Here is a 23,903-nt window from a genome sequence, read left to right on the forward strand (position 1 = left end):
CAGTTTGATGGTCGCACCACGTGATATTTCATAAAATAGACATCATCGGACAAAGTTTGTTTGTATATTATGATGGAAATATAAATGCAAATGCTTTGAATTTTTTTAAAGGATTACAAAACATTTTGGAAATCATGCCAAATAATGCAGAATATAAATTTGAATAAATTCAGAGTAATTTCAAAGATGTTTTCAAAACAGAAGTTATGGCCGGACGGTCGCACCACATGATGTTTTGACACTTTAAATAAAAATAAAAAATAAAAAAAATAAGTAAAGACCAAACGTTCGCTACCGTCAATAAGTAAAGGTTTTTGAAAAGTTAAAGTGAGTACATACATGGGAGAGGTACTACAAATATGCAGTACACTGTAAAAAATTTCTAACCCTCCCAAATCAAAAAGTTCAAGTGACCGATAACATCTAAATTTTTCAATTGGCCCAAGTGAAATTCTGTAAATTATAAAATTAAATTTACAGATTTTCACTTGGGCCAATTGAAATTTACAGAATTTCACTTGGGCCAATTGAAAAATTTAGATGTTATCGGTCACTTGAAATTTTTGATTTGGGAGGGTTAGAAATTTTTTACAGTGTATCTTTTTAGGCATTTAAACCCATTTTTGCCTGAAAAAATGCAGTCGGACAGAAAATTTAGGCGTCACGTCATTGACCCTAATACCTAGAAAATCAAAATCAACTGCTGGCGGTAGATCCTTCTCCTATTTAGCACCAAAACTCTGGAACAGTCCCAATCATATAAGACTTACAAACTTTTTCTAAATCTTATTCAGGTGTGTTTGGTGGTTCAGATGGATTGAAGTCAGTGTCAGTGACTGAGGGAGATTCTGTCACTCTAAACACTGATGTTCAAGTACAGAGAGATGATCACATACTGTGGATGTTTGGACCTCAAGACACTCGTATTGCTGAAATCCACATGCAGAAGATTTATGTTTATGAAAAGTTCAGAGACAGACTCCAGGTAGACAGCCAAACTGGATCTCTGACCATCAGAAACATCACAAAGGCACATGCTGGACTTTATAAACTACAGATCATCAGGAGCTCAGGGTCAAAGATGAAGAATTTCAATATTTTTATTTATGGTGAGTTGAAGATTTTAATACATTATGCACACCCACATCATATTCATGTCATGGCATCTTGTTTTTGTCCTAATTATTCATAATGACTTTTTGATTGTGAGTCGCTATAGTAAGTGCTAATGAAGTTAAAAAGAAAGTAGTAGAAACTTTTTGTATACATGTAAACAATTAGCACCTTGATTACATTTAGTGTGATACAGTTGATGCTTCTTATACAATATGTAAATAAAAGTAATATGCAAATTATATTATAGCTATAATCTGGGTTGAGTTTGGAATAGCCAACATGGCTTAAAAAAAAGGCAGCATTTTATGTTTGCATTTTTCTTTCCAGCTCATCTGCCTGTTCCTGTCATCACCAGTGACTCTTCACAGTGTTCTTCTTCATCATCAAGTCAGATTTGTTCACTGGTGTGTTCAGTGTTGAATGTGAGTGATGTGACTCTCTCCTGGTACAAAGGAATCAGTGTATTGTCCAGCATCAGTGTGTCTGATCTCAGCATCAGTCTCTCTCTACCTCTGGAGGTGGAATATCAGGATAACAACACTTACAGCTGTGTGATCAACAATCCCATCAGAAACCAGACCACACATCTGGACATCCTTCAAGTCTGTCAACCATATGCAGGTATTAACTGGTCTGTTATCCTGTAATTGTTATTGTAGGAGCCATAAGGCTAAAAAAAACATCAGAGTTTTTGTGTTTTGTTGCTTTTAGTTTAGGCCTATTAACTCTGATGATAATCTACGATATATTCCAATTTATTCAAATTGTTTGCTAAATGTACCTTCAGCAGATACACATTTAAAATCTAGGCCTACAGCCCATCAAATTGAAATATTTGTAATCATATACAAATGCTTGTCGAATAAAATGCTGTAAAGAATGTCCCTACCCCTAAATTATAAATGAAAGGCAAGTATAAATATTTCGGACTAGCATGTAGCAAAACATGGTCTGATACAGTGTATTTAAAAAAGGACAAGCGTTTCAATTTGTCTCACCCAAACTTCCTTTAAACAATTGCTCAAGTCTCTCTGAAGAAGTGTAACTCAACATGTTAGGTGTCCCCTTCCATCATCATGATTTACTTACAGCTTTAAAGTGTATAACAAAAGTTTTCTCTGTTCATTACAGCACAGGACCAGCGTTTCATGATGGTAATAGCTGTTACTCTAGCTCTGCTGGCAGCAATAGCTGTCGTCGTCGGAGGTTTGATTTACCACAGAAGATGTAGGCCTAAACAACCAGGAAAAAAGGCAAGTAATTACATAGAAAAATACATAAGCTTGAACATATTTTATTAATTTTAAATGGTGATTAAAAAAAATATATCTAATCGGTAATCAGTGTCTTATTATTATTATTATTAAAACAGTTAAGACTCATGTTGAAGAGATGCATTAGGCTGGTCCAACATTCAGTGCACGTCCGCTTCAGACTACGGTAAGAACTGAGACTTTTCTGCCTGTATAAACCCATCAACCCCTCATCTGATTTTGATGTCGTTTTAGCAGATCACAGTGTACTCAACTGTTGTGGCATGAATTTGAGATCCAAAATACTTTTTTTGTTGTTTGTTTGTTTTTTGTTTTGTTTATTGTTCTACTGAGTTCCTGCAATTAATCCATTTTATTAATATTTAACATATAATGACCTGCTTGTTCTGTCTATTCTTTGCACTTTAAGTTATTTATTTCCTCTAAACACTGTTATAATTTTATCTTACTCTAATTTATATTTCAAACTTAAGTGTTAATTGATGATTGTTTATTATTGATTCATTCTTTTCAGTTGGTTATTTCAGTTGATGTCTAGACTCTAGAGTCTTGTGTTAGTGGATCTCACACAGTTTTAGGCAGCTCCCTGTTTTTCAGTTCCCAAATACAGACATGAACAAAAAACTGGAATTTGCAGAGTGATCCCCCCCTTTTTTCAATTTTGTAAGCCGTTTACTGTAGTTGACATTTCTGTATAGACAAATTTTTATACTTGTATATGTTGTTGTATGCTTGTTGTTTGTCTTTTGTATATTACAAAAATACAGATTTATTATAGTTGAGTGCTCAATGACAACCATCTCACCCTGAAGATAAAATAACTCATTGTGGATGTAATGAACATAAAATGTTTCATGAGTTGGTGGAAGAAAACAGTTTCTACAAGACCATCAATGGTGTCCTTGCTTGTGGTAGAGATTGAATATATTATGAGTCTCCATCAGTCCATGATATTCACATCAATACTGTCACAGTAAGACTCAATACACCATTCACCGCTTTTGTTGCACTGTACATGTGATTAAAGTCCTCTTCTCTGGTCCGTTGATAATAATGTAAACTAAAGGAAAATGAATAAGGACAGCAGTGTGTCCTATTGTGTTTGTGTCCTGTCAGGAGATGGCGCTGTATTTCATGTTGTTACCTATAAAATGTGTTGCGTAAGAAGAATGGAAGTGTGTTGCAGCTACTGCTAATTTTGTAACTATATGGATTTAAACACATCATGTTATATTAGATAAACACTTCAGATAATTTCCACACACACAATGACAAATGTAAATCTTTGAATAGCATCTGCACCAACATCAGGCTTTTTCAAAGTGTTTTTGTTCTGTTACCTCATCCAATCTTCTGGATTCTCTCATTTTCACCCTCTGTGTCCCGAGCTTTATCATTGACCATAGTGCTGAAGAGCTTCTAAAGCAGTCTGAAGATGTTCGGTGGTTTATGAACTGTGTTTATTTGCTTCTGGATGACATCTGAAATAAGGGTAATGTAAATTTACAGTGGTGAAAACAGATGTTAGAGAAACTATGAAAGTTTCAGTTCAAACACTCGGTTTTGTTCATTGAGTGGCAGTAAAAGCATGTTTTAAAAGCCAAAAAGGTCTTATAATAATGTTGAATTGATTTCATATGAATGTGTTCACCATTGTATCAAACAGTTCAAAACAGGTCGTCTAATAGGCTACATCACTGATATTATTACGGTCTTCCATTAGGCTGCTGGTGTTGGCGGTAGAAGTGAGCAAGTAATTGAGGCATGTGAATTAAATCCATGCACACAGATGTTAAAAATGCAGACAGTGTCCTTCTTAATTGTGTTCCAAACAATGAACATTGCTTCCAGTCAGCTTCCTGTGAGCTCTCATATTGTCCATAATCCAATCCATATTGTTCCTTGCACGGTTAAACATTAAGCTCAGTCCAACACAATATAATCCAACAGACACAGTTGTGAGCTTGATAAGCACATAGCAGAATGATAAAGCATGTTTGCTAATGTTTGCACACTGGATTGGTTTCTGATGACGAAAAGAAAGATTCTTGTAATACTAATATGTTGCATAGCTATTGGCATATCATGTACACAATCGTTTCGATCTTCAAAGTGCCAATTTATAGAGACCAAACGTGGTATGCATGGGGTTCTGTAATAAGATATATACTAGATAATAGTATCAACAGATAATAGTATTAAAAGACACAACACAAGACAGTAAATCATTCACAAAAGTTTCTGGGATGCATGTTCATTTATAGATCAGTTCGTCTATGATTAATGCAGAAAAGTCTGTATTAAAGATTATTTCTGTCTTCCCATCGTCTCTCTCTCGAGCATGAGGTCACATTCTTTTAACACCCATAAAACCTTATATATGGTTTATATGGCGAGAATATATGGTTCTCAATACCTCATAAATCTCATACTATGCTCAACAAAGTAAATTATATTAAAGTATTATTTATTTTATATTTATGGACATTTGATTGGAAATAAGCATGTAGTTTTGTGTTTTCTTTATATAATTGCATCTGTTATGCTGAAAAAACGCTGCCACTCCCAGTTCAACACCTGTTGTCATAGCCACGCAGGTGCCGGATCCAGTTCCGTAAGTGCAGCATGTACACAATAAACACAAGAGAATGAGATCAGGGAAATTGCAGCAGCCTTCTGGACATCAGGTAAGTCACTTCAAAAATGTTCATAATTTCTTTAAGAGTGGACTTATGAGGAAAGTGTCATGCGTTTGTTGCCGTGTTTTCTGCTTGTGTCTGATATCTGATGATCTGCACCTTTCTTGATCCACACACCTGGTATTGTTGAGGTCAAACTCGAATGTATTGCTTTAAAAAAAAGTGATATTACAATTTCTCCAGTTAATTAAACAAAATGATCATTGTCACAAAACAATTATTGAATTTACAGTCGAGAAGCAGCGCATAATTCATTGTCACAGATTTGCATTTTAAAACAAGGCTTAGAGGCTCATTTATCAGATTTTGGAACTATTTTTCTTAAGCCTACATTAGTATCTATTTGTGTTTAAATACTTTTATAGGACATTACACTAATTGTAAGGCCACTTTCCTGTGGCTCAACCTGAAATGACCCACTTAAGGACATATGATATATGACAGAACTTACCACAATCAAAAGTTTGTAGATGATTGAGAAGAAGTGCGTTGGTGGAATTTTATATTTGTTTAAAGTAACTGAATAAAATATGTTTGTGTACCTGGACTCTGGAACATGCACATAAAATTAAACAATTTTAGGTGGTGATTTCGTAACCCCACCCCTAAACATAAACCATCACTGGGGCATAAGATGATTGTTATTTGCCAAAATAAAATAAAAATACGATAGTTTTGAACTACCAAGAGACTGTGTTGAATGTTTTGGATCTGACCAAGAGTGTGTAATGTATGTGCTGCTAATTGTTATAAACACTCCTGAGATATCAGGGAACATTCTCAGAACTTTGGCTAACATTCTGCCACGGTTCTCTCAAGGTTATAAACAAACGTTCTGATAATGTTAATTAAATGTTTGTTCAAATTGATCTGGTCTTTAATAATATTCTCAGAAGTTTATCTTAAAAACACTATCTATACATTGTTTGTAGAAAGCACATCTTTGAAAGTCTTGGGAACATTCCCTGTTTCAAAACAATATTCATGAATTCGCCATGTAATGTCAATAGTACATGATGAATGTTCTTACGATGTTGGCAGAAAACATTATTTGAACATCATTCTTCAAATGTCTTTTAAATATTAAGAATAACTAACTTGTTGGTTTAAAATGGCTTAAGGTCGGACACTACACAACAAAATCTCCTTTTTCACTCAGTTCATATGTGTCCACACCACAAAGTGTTAAAATATCACTGAAGCAGTGCTGGAGTTTATTAGATAATTCAGTGATGATTGTTTGGCCGTTAGTGAGGACATCTAATATTAACGAGTAAAATCACTTCAGGAAAGTGAACAAATATTTCAAGTCACCATTGTGGTAGTATATCCTTAGTGTGGGTTGCATGCATTGTTGCATGAATACATTATGCAGCTGAATTGTCTGTCTAGTTTCAGCTTTCATTGTCTGCTTTTTACTTTTACTGTCACCATTGATGAGGGTGGTAATAATGGTAATAATAACGGTATAATAATGGTAATAATAACCAGGTGGTAATAGTGTTGATGTCTTAAATCTGTCAAAATTTTTGCACAAAAGATGCAGCATTTTTGAAAACAAATCTCTCTTTTGACAGAGTATTTTTATCACAACAGCTGCATATGTATATTACATTATTTTTATTCATTAATGCCACAACTTCACTATTAGCTGTAAATCAGTCTTGAAAGTAAAAAAAAAAAAAAAAAAAAAAACACAACAACAATGGCTTAAAGGAGCTGTATGTAAGAAATGTATTTCAATTAATCATAAAATGGCCTGATATGTCACTAGACATTAAGAAATCATGTTAATTTCAAATACTTATATCACTGACAACAGTAGTACGGCCAGGATATTGTCATTTAAAAAGTGAAGTTGCAGCCCTCAACTGATGTTGATGTTGTCATGTTGTGTTTTGGCCTGATGCTCAACCCTCCACCTATCTACCAATCACGAAGTTAGTTGTGTTTCAGCATCCGGGTTGCCAGCTCTGCCCTAGTTACCACAGCTGCAGCTCCCTTGTAGCAGCCTACATTCCTGCTGGATACTGCAGCATATCTGGCAACCTCGAGTCAGGGGGGAGGGGGAGGGGATACAGTGATTGCAGTACCAGTTTTGGCCACAATCTTACATACAGCTCCTTTAAACCTTTTTACTACAGTCATTTGATAATAAAAGCGGACATCTTAACCTTATTTGCCCCTTCATCAATCTCTTTCCTTAGCAATACACAACTATTCTCTGAAAAAACTATAGCAATTGCTGAAAGAGATTTAATGGACATTTTCGTAATTTCCATAAACAAAACAGAGTGTTTGGAAAACATTCTTAGCACAAAAATGTGTTAGCTAGGAAATCTGATATGACATCAACCAACAAGTTTTTGTTAACACAAGCTAACACAAAACTGGTTTGAAAACAGGTCTGACCAAGTGTAGACATTAAACAAGCAGAAAGCTTGCTTCATAGATCATAGTCCACATTCCTTTACTGTGATTGTGTTGCCGTTGGAGATTCAGAGAGGTAAAGAGCAGTTTTCTTTTAGAAATATAAACTTTGGGGAAAAAAAGACTCCAGCAGCAATGATTCAACAAATCAGGTATGGAAGAGGCTAAATCTATTTTCTCTGTGGCTGGACAGAAGTTCAAATCAGAATGAGGGTGTAATGATGTCTGAAAGCAGATTTTCTCTTTCTTACTCTTTCTCATGTTGTTCCAAACCTGTATGAGTTCCTTCTGTTGAACACAAAAAATATTTTAAAGAATGTTGGTAACCAGACAGTTGACGGCACCCATTGAGTTTTATAGTATTTTTGGAAGTCAAAATTATGTCAGTGGTTACCGTCAACTGAACTGTTTGATTACCAACATTCTTCAAAATATTTGTCACACAGAAGAAAGACACTCATACGGGTTAGAAACAACTTGAAGGTGAGTAAATGACCATTTTTGGTGAACTATCCCAAGTTGTGGGTAGGCAGTTACCGGTCTTCACATCTAGGTGGCAGTACATAACAAAAGACAAAGCTATGTTTTGACCAAGACCGATCCCAGGTCAAAGTGTGACCAAAAAGCTAGCTATTTGTTATTATACAATACATGCTATGAATTCTACAAGCTTTTTGCTTGTTTTGATTGGATTATTACTTATTTTAACCATCCGATGCATGATGCAGATCACTCTCAAATAATGCATAATTTTAGGATAAAAGTATTTGTAAGTGGCAGTAGCCTAAAAATGAATAAAGCCAACATTAGCTTGTTATTTGCTCTTGATGGAAGAATTGATGCAGATACATCTCAGTGCACAATCTCTGAGATAATAAAAATTATTGTTTTTTTGTTTCAAAAATAATAAAAGTTTGTTTTAACTTGAATATGATTGACAATTAGATGAACTAAACCTTAAAATATCGGTAAAATTACACATCACAGCTAAAAAATGTGTGATGTTTAATTTTCCCGATATTACTTCATGGCAACCAAAAAGAATGGGTAACACTTTACATGAAGGTTCATTAGCTAATGTTAGTTAATGTAGGCTATTAATAGCATTAACTAACAATAAGCAATACATTTGTTACAATATTTACTAATCTTTGTTAATGTAAGTTAATAAAAATCTAGCTGTTCATTGTTTGTTCATGTTAGTTCACACAGTGCATTAACTAATGTTTACAAATACAACCTTTCATTTTAATAATGTATTAGTAAATGTTGAAATGAATATAAGATTAATTAATGCTGTAGAAGTATTGTTCATTTTTTAGTTCATGTTAACCAGGTAGTTAACTATGTTAACCAATGAACCTTATTGTAAAGTGTTACCCAAGAATGATCTTGCTGGATTATATTTAGCAATAATTTTGCAGATGTGTATACTAATGCCAAAAAGAAGCCTATTGATTATTGTAAATTAAAATTATATTTAGGTCATGACTCAGTTATTTGCATCTTAATCTGCAAAAAGGCAACCTGTTTATGTCAAGTGTAGGCTATTAAATGCTTGAATGTGGACATTTAAGTGTCACTAACTGTATTGGGTAAAAACGAGATCATTTTAAGCGTTTTGGAAGGTAGACAACCAATTGCGTGCATGCTGTGCTCGTGGAAGGCTTACACAGATTTGTGCTGAAGCCTAGCAAATAATAATAATTGATCATCAAATGATCATCGAGGGCCAAGTACCAAGGCCTTATGTTACTCAGTCATCCTTTCTCCCCAATTATGACGCCCCTGATCACAGCTAAACAAACCAGGCAAGTTTAGCCTGTTCGCTGAAGTAAATGTCTGTGTTGATAAATAAATTTTCAGTTTTGGGGATAATACATTACAACGTGAGTTAATCAGATTACTTTCTCAAGTAACTAGTATAGTAACACATTACTTTTAAATTTGCAAAAATATATATCTGAGATACTTTTTCAAATAAGTAAAATTTTCCATGACAGGTCTCCTGTTCCCATGTTGAGAGCAATTAGGAGTAAGTGCCGAAACACTGCGAATGAGCAGTACTTTCTGTATAGTTAGATTCAGATGACAATGACTTCGCCACCCAGGGATTTGTACCCAATGAAACGGAAAAAAAGAAACACATGTTTGGTGGTACAATGAAAAGATAGAGACTTGTTGTCCAATTTAACAAAGAAATAATTTTATTCAAAAGGAAAATAAATCAACCCAGAATCATCATAATCATCACTTACAAGTTCTTTACAACAATGTTAAAAAACTCACAAGGCTAAAAGGAACATTTCACCCAAATACCGTAATGCGAAGGTCAAATCAAGCCAAAAACCAACCTCACAAAACTAATGTTGTACCTTCCCCACTAAAAGATATATATATATATATATAACAAAAAAAGAAGCTGCAAGGCTAAAGCTTACCTTAGGGGTGTCAAACTGAAAGAAATCCTGCTCTCAACCACGTGTGCACAGCCAACAAATTGGAAGGGTTGCTCAAACCATTTTATTTCCAGATTAAAAAATACTTTGAAGGTGCATTTATCTGATCAAGTATTACAAATCTTGACCGGACCAAAGCCGCCTGTGTTTTTAACCCCTTATAATTCTGCTATAGTTGATTCTTTCTTTTTGAAAGAATTTTCAAATGACTTTGTTGTTGTCACGTGTGGTTTCAGGCAGACAGAAGACAGGGCCTGTCCAACGACAGTTTTCGATAAGCAGGTGAAGGTTTACTGCGGGTCTTTTCATCGTGGCAAAGTAATATTTCCAAATAAACTTTTACCTGTCTCCATTTTATCACAACCTTGAATTTAGGTTAGAATGCCAATTGGTTATTGGTCATTATATATAATAATTTAGCGACACATTTGATTATTTTAAATTAACTCTTCACTCTTATTATCCTCGTCCATTCGGTGCTAAAATCGCACAGGTTCCTCGCACCGGCCGTTCATATTATGCACAATAATATGAACACAATCGCACAATCAGAAACTCGTCACTAAAAATTGGCTAATATCTTAGACGGTCGCATTCACACTCACTCGATCTTAAGATACTTTATATAGCCCCTCATGTATTGTATACACTAACACTTGAATTCAAATATCACAATCTCTAGTCAGAGGTCCTGGCCACTACTACAGATATAAGCCAACTATTACTTTTCTCTAGGGGTGTGAAGTAACAAATAACAAATACCAACGTTAGTTTTTATCACAAATTGTACTTTTTTGAGAAGTTTTTCAGTGCATTAGGTGAGGTAAACTGATAATATTAGTGATTCTCATGTCTTTATCAAAACACTAAAACTGAAATTGGCTCTTTTTAATCTTTCTATTTAACCCATCTCATGATGTGTGATGCTGAACTCTTGTATGAGTTTCTAAAGGTTTTTGAATTCTTTGCACAGTTCTGAACATTGATATTTTATGTGCAACAACAATAGCATGCTCAGTGGCCTTATACGGCTAATTTAAAAAAAAAAATTTTTTTTTTTTTTTAAACAATATGATTTAAACTGTGATCTTCTCATCTCTGTACTGGTCTTTCCGTGTTGTTTTGATGCATTTTAAATAGATGGATGATAGATATTCTTCAATCTTTCTGACAAACACCAGACGATAATGTGAATGTACAATGTTTTCTAAATGTATTAATTGTAGTGTACAGTATTCATTATAATGTTTTACTATAATAATATTGTTACTCTTACTCAAGTAGTTTTTTGGAAAAAGTACTTTTTATTCACACTAGATTTTTTGGAATGTAATGGTACTTTTACTTGAGTATAATTTTCCAGTATACTCTCTCCACCACAGCTTCTCTGGTAGTAGCTTTGGTTTGGTCATGCCATTGTTTCATTACACTAAAAGTGACATTACATTAAACAGTGTCAAGACTTACCCTATTTAGGTTGGTCGAGCGATGTTTTGCTGTCCTAAACAAAATTACAGAAATTCCCTTTTTTAGTCTTTACAAAACCAAGTACACTTGAATTAGTGCCAAATATTACTCTAAAATCGTAGTCGGTGTGCCGTATTCTCCACTCTAAACTGGACTTAGTCCGTCACTAACCTGACGCAGATTTGTGGTAACAATGGATGCAACGTAATCTACTAAAGTTAATAATTTCAGAAAATAATTTTAAAAAATATTAAAAAAATTAAAATACCAGCATGATGCTTAAACACATAAAACCTATCCAGTCTAAGTTGTCAGAGATAAAACATTATCACATACATGTGCCCAAGTACATTGTCGTTTATGCTCATGAAAATGCCTCCACACATACTTATTGATTATTTGAACGAGACGTTTTCTTGAGGGCATATGGGGTTCATATGATTTCTGACACAATTACTCACTGTACAATTAAAAACTCCCAAAAAATAATCATTTACATTGTTTACACTATGCATTTTCTGAATCAGTGACATCTATTTTTTCCTGCTTGATAATTTCATACAGCTCAGCTCTCTATAGCACCATTTACATCCAAGGAGGCAAATAGGCACACAAGCAAATAGGTAGAAATAGATAGATAGCTTTTAATTGTCATTCAACCGTACATTTAGAGTGCGCATGAATGAAATTGCGTTCCACTGGCTCATAAAAATAAAATAAAAATGCTACAACGTGCATTAAATATAAGACTAAAAAGAGTTTGACAGCAGCATATAAATAATGATATTGCACATGGTAATTGGCGGCATATAAAAACAGTTATTCTGTAAAATGTAATAAGTTGACTTTACTTAGAAAAAGTGAGGAAATCGATTGCCTTAAAATTTCCATGTGAAGTAGTGTATTATTTTTTAGTTGGCACAACTTAATAACATTTGTATAGAAAACTTGTTAATCAAGTATACTCAAGCACTGTTAACACAACTAATGATTTTGAGTCAACAGTGCTTGAGTATGCTTGTTAATCAAGTATACTCAAGCACTGTTGACTCAAAATCATTAGTTGTGTTAACTTCTCATCAGAGTTCACATTACTAGGAAAATATCAGGAAACCGATTGCCTTAAAAATGTCAAGTAAGCTGAACTAAAAAAACAAAACAAGTTAAGACAAAAAGCAACAACTGAATTCAGGTTAAACATTAGTTATTACTCAGCAATTGTCTTTATGCACTACACTAGTTTACCAAACAATGTCATTCAGACACCCTTAAATTCTAAACATTGTTTTTTAATGTAACATTTACAATTTTTAATCACAAAAAGCACATTGTTATTCTTGTTAATCCTAAAGCAACTCAAAAGTGCAGTGCACTTTCTGTGCTAAAAAGTTGTCATTACTTTTGTTGGGTAGACTAGTGTGGTGCTGGTGGATATTGAGCAGACAAAAGTCGTCCGGTCAGAGACGATTGAGGCTTGTAGAGACATTTACAGTCATAGAATTGAGTTGAGTGAACAATTGCAGTAGGCTACAAGTAGTAGAGGGTATGACAGAGTAGTCTGGAGTGTAACGTAGTATGAGTGGTTCTAAACAAACAGAAAATAATAATACTAAATTAGTAATGAACAGTAATAACAAGAATGAACTCAATCTGTCAATTATACGTACAATATGTACATAATTATACACATAGCAATCGATTCAGACATGTAGAGATATTAGCACTTAAGAAAAATGGCATCACGTTCTCTGACACGTGAGCTAACTGGAATCGATATATGGTTTCATTAATGTGAACAATCTCCCTTTCACAGTAAATAAGAACATACACATACCCAAAATGACTCAAATGGACTCATAATTACAATATTATACAATATCACCAACTCTCACGCATTGAGCGTGCGACACTTTTCACACGCTCTCACGCCACACATCCATTTTCTCACGCACAGAAAAATTGCGAAAGAGGAGCAAAGAGGTACTTTTAATATTAAACTAATTCTCAGCTCTTAGATTCCGTCAATTTTATTACGAAATTCAGACAAAAATACGTTTGGCGCTTGTAAATGTGACGTGACAGATCGCTGAGCGCCTCAGTTCAAGTGCACGTGAACCGATCATCTGATACTTTTTTATTTAAAGATGCAGTACAACTTATCGAAAGTATTCATAATATCGACCAATTAGTGTTTCCCTTACGAGAACGTTCTCTCGTACTGCGTTGCAAACGCTTATGGGAAAACTCCTTTTCTCGAGAATATTGAAGCCTTTATTTTAAAACGCATTTGCTACAGCACAGGCGAGAGCATCAGACCCACGTGAGTGAGCTGATAGGCTGTGCTGTGGGCAACTGCACGAACCAATGGCGGATAGACAGAAGCGCGCGAGCCAATCAGGGCGCTTGGCGCTCTGTCACTGTCAAGCGCGCGAAACTACACGTGACCATAACATATAAATACAGATAGAATCCGCCATTTGACAGATTTAATCTCCTTCAGCTCGACTCACCTCGTCGCTGATTTTCTCCGGTCGTAAGAAGCCCTCGTCGTGGAAAAGCCGTCCAGCGGAACAGCTTCGCATCCCGGCATCTCGCCAGCTGAGCGTTTCCCTGTGGCATCCGACGAAAAATTATATCCTTTTCATTGCATATTTATCTAAAAGAGCAAACCGCTGTTTTCACAGCGCGGCATAATGCCTCTCTCCATCTGTGAGAGCTGCGGGGTCTCCCTGCATGCATCCGACGGACACACCCAGTGTGCGGCCTGCCTCGGCCCTGAGCACGCCGAGGCAGCGCTCATGAAAGGCGGCTGCCAATTCTGCGACGGGATGCCTGTCTCCGTTCTCCGTTCAAGGCTGTCTTCGACGGTGACCGATTCCGCCCACCTTCCGTCTTCGGCGCCCCACGAGCCCCGTAGGAAGAAGCGGCGCGATCAGAGGCGTCCTGAGCGCGGTGAGTTTAGCGAGTGCACGCCGGGCCTTTCTCCTCGTGCCTCGCCCACGCCTTCTTCGCCTGTCCTGTTCTCTCGGAGCGAGCAGCGCCCCTCGTCTGAAGCGGCTGGACTCGTCTCTTTCGGCGCATCTCCGGATGACGTCGATGACGCACTTTCTATGGCGGCATCTGAGAGCGAGGATTGGTCGGGCTCCGCGGACCCCGCCCCCCCCTCTCAGCTAGAGTTTTCTGATACTCGAGCGAGCATTGACGCCGAACTTCTCCGTGTCATGTCTCGCGCTGTTGACGAGTTGGGACTCGATTGGCTTTCTCCAGCTGAGCCCGCCAGAAGCCGCCTCGATGAATGGTACCTGCCGGGGCGCCAGCAGGCCCCTCGTCAGCGCGCCGCTCCATTTATGCCTGAGGTTCACGAAGAGCTCACAAAATGCTGGCGCGCGCCCTTTTCAGCGCGAACGCGCTCATCTGCCTCTTCTACGCTCTCCACTGTTGACGGCGCTGAAGAGAAAGGATATGTGTCTCTCCCCCCACTGGAGGAAGCGGTCGCTGCACACTTATGCCCCCCCACTGCAGGTAGTTGGAGGTCTAAGACGGTGCACCCTTCTAAGCCGTGCAGAACTACTTCGGCCATTGCCAGCCGCGCATACGCTGCCGCCGGTCAAGCCGCCTCTGCACTTCACGCCATGGCGACGCTTCAAGCCTTCCAGGCCAAACTTCTCCGTTCCATGGATGAGTCAGGCCCGGACCCAGACACATTTAAAGACCTCAGGAGTGCCACGGATCTGGCACTGAGGGCCACGAAGACCACCGCTCAAGCCCTGGGCCGCAATATGGCCAGCCTAGTGGTAATGGAGCGCCACCTCTGGCTAAACTTAACCGAGATCAGGGACGCGGATAAAACTGCCTTCCTCGACTCGCCCGTCACAGCCTCAGGTCTCTTCGGCCCATCTGTCAGCGGCTTCGCCGATCGCTTCACTGAAGCTCAGAAGGCTTCCAGCGCCATGAGACACTTTCTACCAAAGCGCTCCAGCTCAGTCCAACGGCGCCCCAAGAGCACGCCGCGACCTGAGAAAGTGGTGTCCCAGGTCCTCCAGCCCCGCCCAGCGGCTGAGACCAGTAAGCGCATGAAGCCAGCGAAACGGTTCCCGTTCCCTAAGCGCCAGGGCCCGCGGCCGAAGCTGACGCTCGATCACGAGCCCAAGAAGCCGTCCTAACCGGCACAAAGAGGGGTCACTGTCCCGCTGCGGCCGGACCAGCCCCAAAAATCGCTCGACTACTGCTCACGGCTCCCTCTTCAGTTCAGGCGGCTGCAGCAGTTCTAAATGCAGTTCATGGGCCCGTCACATGTCACGCACCCCTGCAAACAAACGCTGTTTTAACAGCGACCCACACAAAGCACAAATCGAGCATAATTTCTCACATGCATACATGTCAGTCCGAGCCCCCCACTCTGGGTGTTCCAGATATGATAATGCCTCTAGCTCTGCGGGCTCTAGCTTGGCAAGCTATCCCCGGAGTTTCAGTATGGGTGATGAACATCATAAAGCATGGTTACTCGCTTCAGTTCGCCCGCAGACCACCGCGTTTTCGCGCGGTTATACAAACCACGGTAAGGGGCACATTGAGCCATGTCCTCCGCACCGAAGTGTTAAGTCTGCTGGCGAAAGGGGCCATCGAGAAGATCCCCCCTTCTCTGAGCGAGTCAGGTTTTTACAGCCGATACTTTCTTGTTCCAAAGAAAGACGGCGGCCTGAGACCCATTTTAGATCTCAGACATCTGAACAAGGCTCTCATGTCACGGCCGTTCAGAATGCTCACGACCAGACATATCCTGGCGCAGATTCGCCCAGGCGACTGGTTTTTCTCAGTAGATCTGAAAGACGCTTACTTTCACATTCAAGTGAACCCCCACCACAGGCCATTCTTGAGATTCGCCTTCGAGGGGCAGACATACCAGTACACAGTTCTTCCATTTGGACTGGCACTAGCGCCTCGTACATTCACGAAGTGCATGGATGCAGCTCTCTCCCCCCTGAGACAGCGGGGAATGCGCATCCTAAACTACCTCGACGACTGGCTCATACTGACCCAGTCAGAGGCGGAGTCACATACTCACAAAGCCTGGCTCCTCAGCCATCTAGAATGTCTAGGGCTCAGGGTCAATGTTGCAAAGAGTGTTCTGTTGCCCAGCCAACGTATCACGTTCCTGGGAACAGTTCTCGACTCCGTACTTATGAGAGCATGGCCCACACCGGCCCGTGCTCTAACGATTCAGCAGCTCACGGCATCTTTCATAGAGGGCTCTCTTGTACCCCTCAGAACGTTTCAGAGGATCCTTGGCCTGATGGCCTCTGCATCATCAGTACTCCAACTAGGCCTACTGCGTATGCGTCCTCTTCAGCTGTGGCTGGCTCCTCTGGTGCCACCCCACGCCTGGCATTCAGGCCACTTGATTATCAAGGTGGACCAGCGCTGTGTTCAAGCCCTGGCCCCTTGGAAAAACGCCAGCTGGTACCAGCAGGGCGTAAGCATGGGGGTAGTTTCAGAGAGGAGGATGATTTCAACAGACGCCTCCAACTCCGGTTGGGGAGCTCTGTACGAGGGCAGGCCTGCCTCCGGCCTCTGGTCGAGCTCGGAAAAACGCCTACACATAAACTGCCTCGAAATGAGAGCAGTTTTTCTAGCCCTAAAAACATTCCTCCCATACCTGGCGGGACACCACGTGTTGGTACGGACGGACAACATGTCGGTGGTCTCTTACATAAATCGCCAGGGCGGCCTCAGGTCCCGCAACCTGTTTGCCATAGCCTCACAGCTCTTGCTATGGGCTCACACCAATCTGCGCTCGCTCAGGGCAGCTCACGTGCCAGGCACGTTGAATACAGGAGCAGACATGCTCTCTCGGGGCAGAGTTCCCCCAGAGGAATGGTCTCTCCACCCTCAGACAGTTCTCCTACTCTGGGAGGTCTTCGGGAAGGCAGAAGTAGATCTTTTCGCCTCAGAAGACAACTGTCAATGCCCAATCTTTTTCTCAAAGAGCAGGGATGCGTTGGCCCACGACTGGCCCAACCTTCCTCTCTATGCGTTCCCCCCGGTCTCGATGCTCCCTCAGGTCATCGAACGGATCAGGAACACGAAAAGCGCAGTGCTATTAGTAGCTCCTCTCTGGCGGACCCAGGTTTGGTTCCCAGAGTTGATGCAGCTGTCTGTAGCAGACCCGTGGCCAATCCCAGTGAGGCGCGACCTCCTGACTCAGGCCAACAGGACAATCTGGCATCCCCGTCCCGACTTATGGGCCCTACATGTATGGCCACTCAACGGGTACCCCAGAACCTCCCAGAGGGCGTCCTGAATACTATAAAGGAAGCTAGAGCTCCGTCTACCAGACGCCTCTATCTCAGTAAATGGTCAGTGTTTTCCAGCTGGTGTTTAGCTCGAGACCTCGACCCATACACTTGTGAAGTACCAAGAGTACTGTCTTTTCTACAGGAGATGTTGGACGCGGGTCGCTCCCCCTCCACTCTCAAAGTGTACGTGGCAGCCATTGCTGCTTTTCACGTATTGGAAGCCGGGGCCTCCTTAGGAAAAAGCGACCTTATAGTTCGCTTCCTCAGGGGCGCCAGGAGGCTTAACCCGCCTCGGCCACCGTCTGTTCCGGCCTGGGACCTCTCCTTGGTCCTGCGGGCTCTTAAGGGACCTCCCTTTGAACCACTTCAGTCAGCTGATCCTAAGTCTCTCTCTCTGAAAACTGCCCTGCTTCTAGCACTGGCGTCAGTAAAGAGAATAGGGGATTTACAGGCGCTGTCTACCAGCGCTTCCTGTCTGGAGTTTGGTCCTAATGACTCCAAGGTCATTCTTAAGCCAAGACATGGATATGTTCCTAAGGTGCTCTCAACTCCGTTCAGAGCCCAGGTTATTTCTCTGTCAGCTCTCCCCTCCTCCGAGGAGGATAGCGATTCTCTCATGCTTTGCCCAGTCAGAGCTTTGAGAATTTATCTGGAGCGTTCGGCCTCTTTCAGACAGTCTGAACAGCTCTTTGTGTGTTTCGGGGGCCGATCCAAGGGCCTCCCGGTCACTAAAACCACACTGTCCAGATGGATAGTTGACGCCATTGCCCTGGCTTACACCTCACTGGGCCTCTCTTGTCCCATAGGTGTTAGAGCTCATTCCACGAGAGGTGTTGCCTCTTCGTGGGCTTGGTCAAGTGGTATTCCCATTGAAGACATTTGTGCGGCGGCCGGCTGGTCCGCTCCGTCCACATTTGTGAGATTCTATAATCTGGATGTCCCTGCTCTGCAGACATGCGTTCTTTCTGTCTAGACTCTGGCTCTGTGGATCCAGACTAGTTTTGAACCATGGTCACTTGGGTATTCCCATCTATAGCATATGTGCGGCGGCCGGATATCCGCTCCGTCCACATTGTTGAATTATAGCTTTAATGCCCTTGCTTTGTAGCTACAGTTCTTCTGTCTAGACACTGGCTCTGTGACCCAGTCTAGTTGATATTGAACACACGGTTTTCACCTTGTGGACTAAGTGACTGGCTTTGGCCAGATCCGATGAATTATAACTTTAATGTCCCTGCTTTGCAGTTACAGTCTTTTCAGTCTAGACTCTGGCTCTGCGGACCCAGACTAGTTTGATATTAAACACACGGCTTTCACCTTGTGGGTTAAATGACTGGCTCTGGCCAGTCTTTATTACGGATAATTGATGGGCCCGATGTTCGGTCTCTTTTTATCCTGGCTATTCTGTACTTCCCGGAACTCTGGTGAGTCAGAGCGGCCAAAAGATTAATAGCACGGCGTTTTAAATGGAAACGTTCCCATAAGCGTTTGCAACGCAGTACGAGAGAACGTTCTCGTAAGGGAACGTACTGGTTACTTTCGTAACCTCGGTTCCCTTAGAGATAAGGGAACGAGTACTGCGTTGCCTTGCCGTGCTATTTTTCTTATGGCAGGTTTGTCGCTTCAGTCGATTATACCTGTCAAATGGCGGATTCTATCTGTATTTATATGTTATGGTCACGTGTAGTTTCGCGCGCTTGACAGTGACAGAGCGCCAAGCGCCCTGATTGGCTCGCGCGCTTCTGTCTATCCGCCATTGGTTCGTGCAGTTGCCCACAGCACAGCCTATCAGCTCACTCACGTGGGTCTGATGCTCTCGCCTGTGCTGTAGCAAATGCGTTTTAAAATAAAGGCTTCAATATTCTCGAGAAAAGGAGTTTTCCCATAAGCGTTTGCAACGCAGTACTCGTTCCCTTATCTCTAAGGGAACCGAGGTTACGAAAGTAACCAGTACGTTTTCAACCACGGAAAAGAGGTCAATATAACACCAGGAGAACAATTATGTCACATAACGTTACATTTACCTCAGGAAAGCCATTTAATGACCATATTAATTGAATAGAAAAAAAATAGCTAGAGATGAGATTTTGCTGAGCACTATATTACATATTTATTATATTTTTACTTATGTCATTAAATAATTGTTATTATAACAAAAACTGCATTATATTTAATTTAAAAACCTTTAAAAATACCAGCAGATTGGGCCCTCTTATATGTTTACAGCATTAGGTGAGTTTAAAAAAATAATAATAACATGTATAAACATAAAATAAACATGTATCCAAATTAGTCAATATTGAATCAAAATCGGAATCAAATCACAAGAAGGGAATTGAAATCTTGAAATTTGTCAAGCAATAATAAAAACTATCCTACCAGTCATTGTACAATGTAAACATTGTAACATGTTGTCACTAAACTTTATAAAATTCTATTTAGTTACCAAATGTTTTGACAATCACAGTTACACTTATTGTGATGCAATTTTTGTTTTTACATACAGCCCACCCCCCCCAAAAAAATCTCACTCCAAGCTAAACTCAAAAGTTGGCAGCCCTGCTGTCTATGCTTTCACTAGCGCCGAATATGGATGATGCAATTGACAAATGCGTGTTGCGTACATACGCGATTATAAACTAACGCAGATACAATCAATCTCACATTCAAATAATCACAGGTCTTTAAAGATAATGAATAATATAAAACAAAATCACTCACTGGTATCGTATATGAACGCACTCTGCAATAACAGGAACAGCGGGACACTAGCAAAGTCTCTATGCTCTCCGAACTGCTTCCGGTCATTGACCCGTTAAAATGAAAATTACTGAGTCATCAGAGCAATGCATCTTAAAGTCACAAGGGGCCGCTAATGTCTCAATATATGCATAGCTGGCCTTTTCAACAACTTTGTTAAACTTAGTAAGGTCAACAAACTTAATCAAATTAAGTCACATTCACTTAATTTTATTAATAAGATAATCAGTTACATTTTACAATGGCAATAACCCAATCCAGTTCACATGAGGCTCACTGCATAGGATTCAATGAGACATAGCGGTTAAGGATTATTAACCGGATTATGAGTTCAGGAGTCTGATAGCTTGTGGGAAGAAACTGATGGAAAATCTGGCTGTTCTGCCCTGAATGCTGTGGCCCGAATGGGTGGGGTCTTTTTTTTTTTTTTTTTTTTGTTGTAAATCTTTTCATTGGAGAATCAAGGATGTTACATTTTACAGGAAGTGAAACAGTTCTCCAGTTTCATTTGATCTTCAACAACTAAAACCTTATACACCGACCCCCCCTACCACCACCACATTTGTCCAACCCTTCCCACCCCCCATATTTTGACAACATTCTGGGAAAACAATATTTTTCCATTTTGTTTGTTACACAGTACTTCAAAAAAGATTAAGGATACACATTGAAAACAAGCACACCACTTGCATGCCCACATTTCAACCCCAGTTGGTTAACAGGGCTTTAAACTCACAATTCACAATTGTCAGTCAGGCTACTCAGTGGGTGGGGACTTTTGTAATTCTAGGGCACCAGCCTCACTACATCCTCGCACACGCTCCACAAATGCCCCATGCATTTTTGAGAGAGAGAGAGAGAGAGAGAGAGAGAGAGAGAGAGAGAGAGAGAGAGAGAGAGAGAGAGAAGAAAGAGAGAAGAGAGAAGTTGAAAGGAAAGAAGCGACAGGAAGACTGTTATGTGTGTGTGTGTGTGTGTGTGTGTGTGTGTGTGTGTGTGTGTGTGTGTGTGTGTGTGTGTGTGTGTGTGTGTATGTGTGTGTGTGTGTGTGTGTGTGTGTGTGTGTGTGTGTGTGTGTGTGTGTGTGTGTGTGTGTGTGTGTGTGTGTGAGCTGTTCCTGAAACCTGTTAGAGTCTAAACTTGTTTTATTGCGTGGATAAGCTAAAGACTGGCACCGGCTCTGGCATATTCAAGAATGAACTCTAAGGATATCAGGATGTCACTACTGTTAATGAATATACTTAAGGGACTTTTTTGCTTGTTTCTCTTCCTGTCGATTGTTAAAGGTAAGAACAACTTTTGAATGAAATTACACGTTTTCCCTGTTTAACAAGATCGAGTGTGACTGTCGATGAAATTTATAGCCTTTAGACTTCAGTGGGTGAAAGGAAATTCAGCAATATTCACAGTGTATGGGAATTTACGGTAAGGACCAGATATGATGAATAAATACCAGGAGTCAGAGATGCAGCCAACCAAAGAAGATTTTTGCTGAACAATAGTTTGCAGTTTCATCAGCAGAAGTCAGCTTCAACACTCAGCAAGGAGTTTATAGGCCGCTCTGCCGTACACACTTAAATCAAATTTGTATATGTATTTACAAAATCTCTAATTACTGCTTCTCTCTCAAGTACTGAGAATGAATTATAAAACAGGTGGTGAGTGCTATGTTAGCTGTTTAAGCTGGAGATGGCATGAGGGAAAAAACAGTTTTTGTGCCTAGATGTTCTAGTGCAGAGATCTATAAGATAGAAGAGCAAACAGACCGTGTCCGGGGTGAGAGGGGTCTGTGATGATGTTACCTTCCCGTTTCTTCACTCTGGCGTTGTACAAGTCCTGAAGGTTGGGCAGGGACACACCAATTATCTTATCAACTGTCCTAAAAGATAAAAGTTGCTCCTTGCAAACGCATGGATTCAAAAAATGTATTTTTTAAATTCATTTTAAGGTTTTAAAGTGTAGTCTTGTTTAACATTATCCATACCTCCGAAACGAGTCTGCAGAAGTCACGAACAGAGCAACATGTTTTTATTTCTTAAGAAGATGAATAAACTGCTTTTAATAAATGCGACTGGAAACATGGATATATTTACACACACATTCACAGAATGAGTTACAAAAGACTTCTAGTTCCCAGCATGCTTTGCTTCTGACTGTTAAGTGTTATTTTGCTCAATATTAATATAGGAGGAGATCTGTTAGTGTTTAATGTTCTATTCTTTTGGAATTTAAAAGGTTTTCTGGTATGTCTGAGTTTTGTCTGACACACCCATTGCAGGTCTTGAAGTATCTGTGTCTTGGAGTCACAAAATGGGCCGTGTTGGGGGCCCATTTTGTATGCTTCCATATAATGGCACACCCATTCCAGGTCTTGCATTCTAATGAGCTTATGAGTTGAACCAGGTGTAATTTAGAAAAATGTGCAGTGCTGGTGGTACTGTACGACAGGTTTGACAACCACTGGTTAGGGTAGCCTTTTTTAATAACAACTCATAATTATCGCGTTTAGCTCCAGGTCATTTAAAGGGATATTTTTGTTCACCCCAAAGAAAGAGAAAATTATATCATCATTTAATTTGTTCCAAACCTGTATGAGTTTCTTTCTTCTGCTCAACACAAAATAAGATATTTTGAAGTATGTCAGTAACTAAACAGCTGACCCATTGACTTCCATAGTATTTCCAAAAGCATCAAATGTTTCTTCAAAATATTCTTCAAAATATCTTATTTTGTGTTGAAACTCATACAGGTTTGGAACGACATAAGGGTGAATAAATGATGACAGAATTTCTATTTTTGGGTAAACCATCCCTTTGAGTCTTAGTAAACTGAAATCAGTCTGTGAGTCTGTGACCTTACAAAATCTCTATTTTTATATTGAGCCTGATTTGTGAAAACCTTCATAAGTGCATTAACACTTTAAACAGCGTAACAAATCCCTGGCCATTTGACTGCACATGCACATTTTTGACATTAACAATACTCAGAGATGATCTTGCGGTTCACTGTTTCCCTCACCAAACAATGAATGAAGTAACTTTTGCCTTCTCAGACTGCTTCTGTAATTGTTAGGGGAAAGCAAGAGGTGTGGCACGACCGGGGCCTGTCTGTGTGTGTGTGTGTGTGTGTGTGTGTGTGTGTGTGTGTGTGTGTCAGAGAGAGAGAAAGAGAGAGAGGACGGGGGAAATTTCCTCACTTGTAAAGCAAACCAGCAGACAGGAGTGACTTGTTGAAGTGGAGGCTGTTGTCAACGTTGATGAATATGCTGTGCAGATTGTCCTGTTTGTTTCTTTTCCCTTTGATTGTTGAAGGTAAGAATTGTGCATTCAACTCTTAATTACACCTTTTTTTTAGTTGAACAGGATCTTAGAGTGTGACTGTGTGGTTAAATGTCCGCAGAAT

The 23,903-nt window shown here is 40.0% G+C and overlaps 2 protein-coding genes across 5 annotated transcripts in view; both read left to right on the forward strand.

Annotated features, from left to right (window-relative positions):
- The window catches only part of LOC307169724 (CD48 antigen-like), a 34,395-nt gene that overhangs the window by 1,434 nt on the left and 9,058 nt on the right, over positions 1 to 23,903 (forward strand). The window contains exons 2-5 of one of the 4 annotated variants that reach the window (XM_079890514.1): positions 795 to 1,109; positions 1,444 to 1,737; positions 2,248 to 2,369; positions 2,489 to 2,556. In XM_079890514.1, the coding sequence (XP_079746640.1) occupies positions 795 to 1,109; positions 1,444 to 1,737; positions 2,248 to 2,369; positions 2,489 to 2,556 (799 nt within the window). Of the gene's footprint in view, positions 1 to 794; positions 1,110 to 1,443; positions 1,738 to 2,247; positions 2,370 to 2,488; positions 2,557 to 5,016; positions 5,078 to 7,540; positions 7,672 to 23,551; positions 23,813 to 23,903 lie in introns of those variants that run through there. The other 3 variants (XM_079890517.1, XM_079890516.1, XM_079890515.1) reach the window with 3 other exon arrangements.
- The window catches only part of LOC307169739 (uncharacterized protein), an 89,188-nt gene continuing 72,854 nt past the window's right edge, over positions 7,570 to 23,903 (forward strand). The window contains exon 1 of the mRNA XM_079890534.1: positions 7,570 to 7,595. The gene's annotated coding sequence lies outside the window, so the exon portion shown is untranslated. The remainder of the gene's footprint in view (positions 7,596 to 23,903) is intronic.

This window comes from Squalius cephalus, assembly GCF_949319135.1.
Source record: "Squalius cephalus genome assembly, chromosome: 13".
Lineage (NCBI taxonomy): Eukaryota > Metazoa > Chordata > Actinopteri > Cypriniformes > Leuciscidae > Squalius > Squalius cephalus.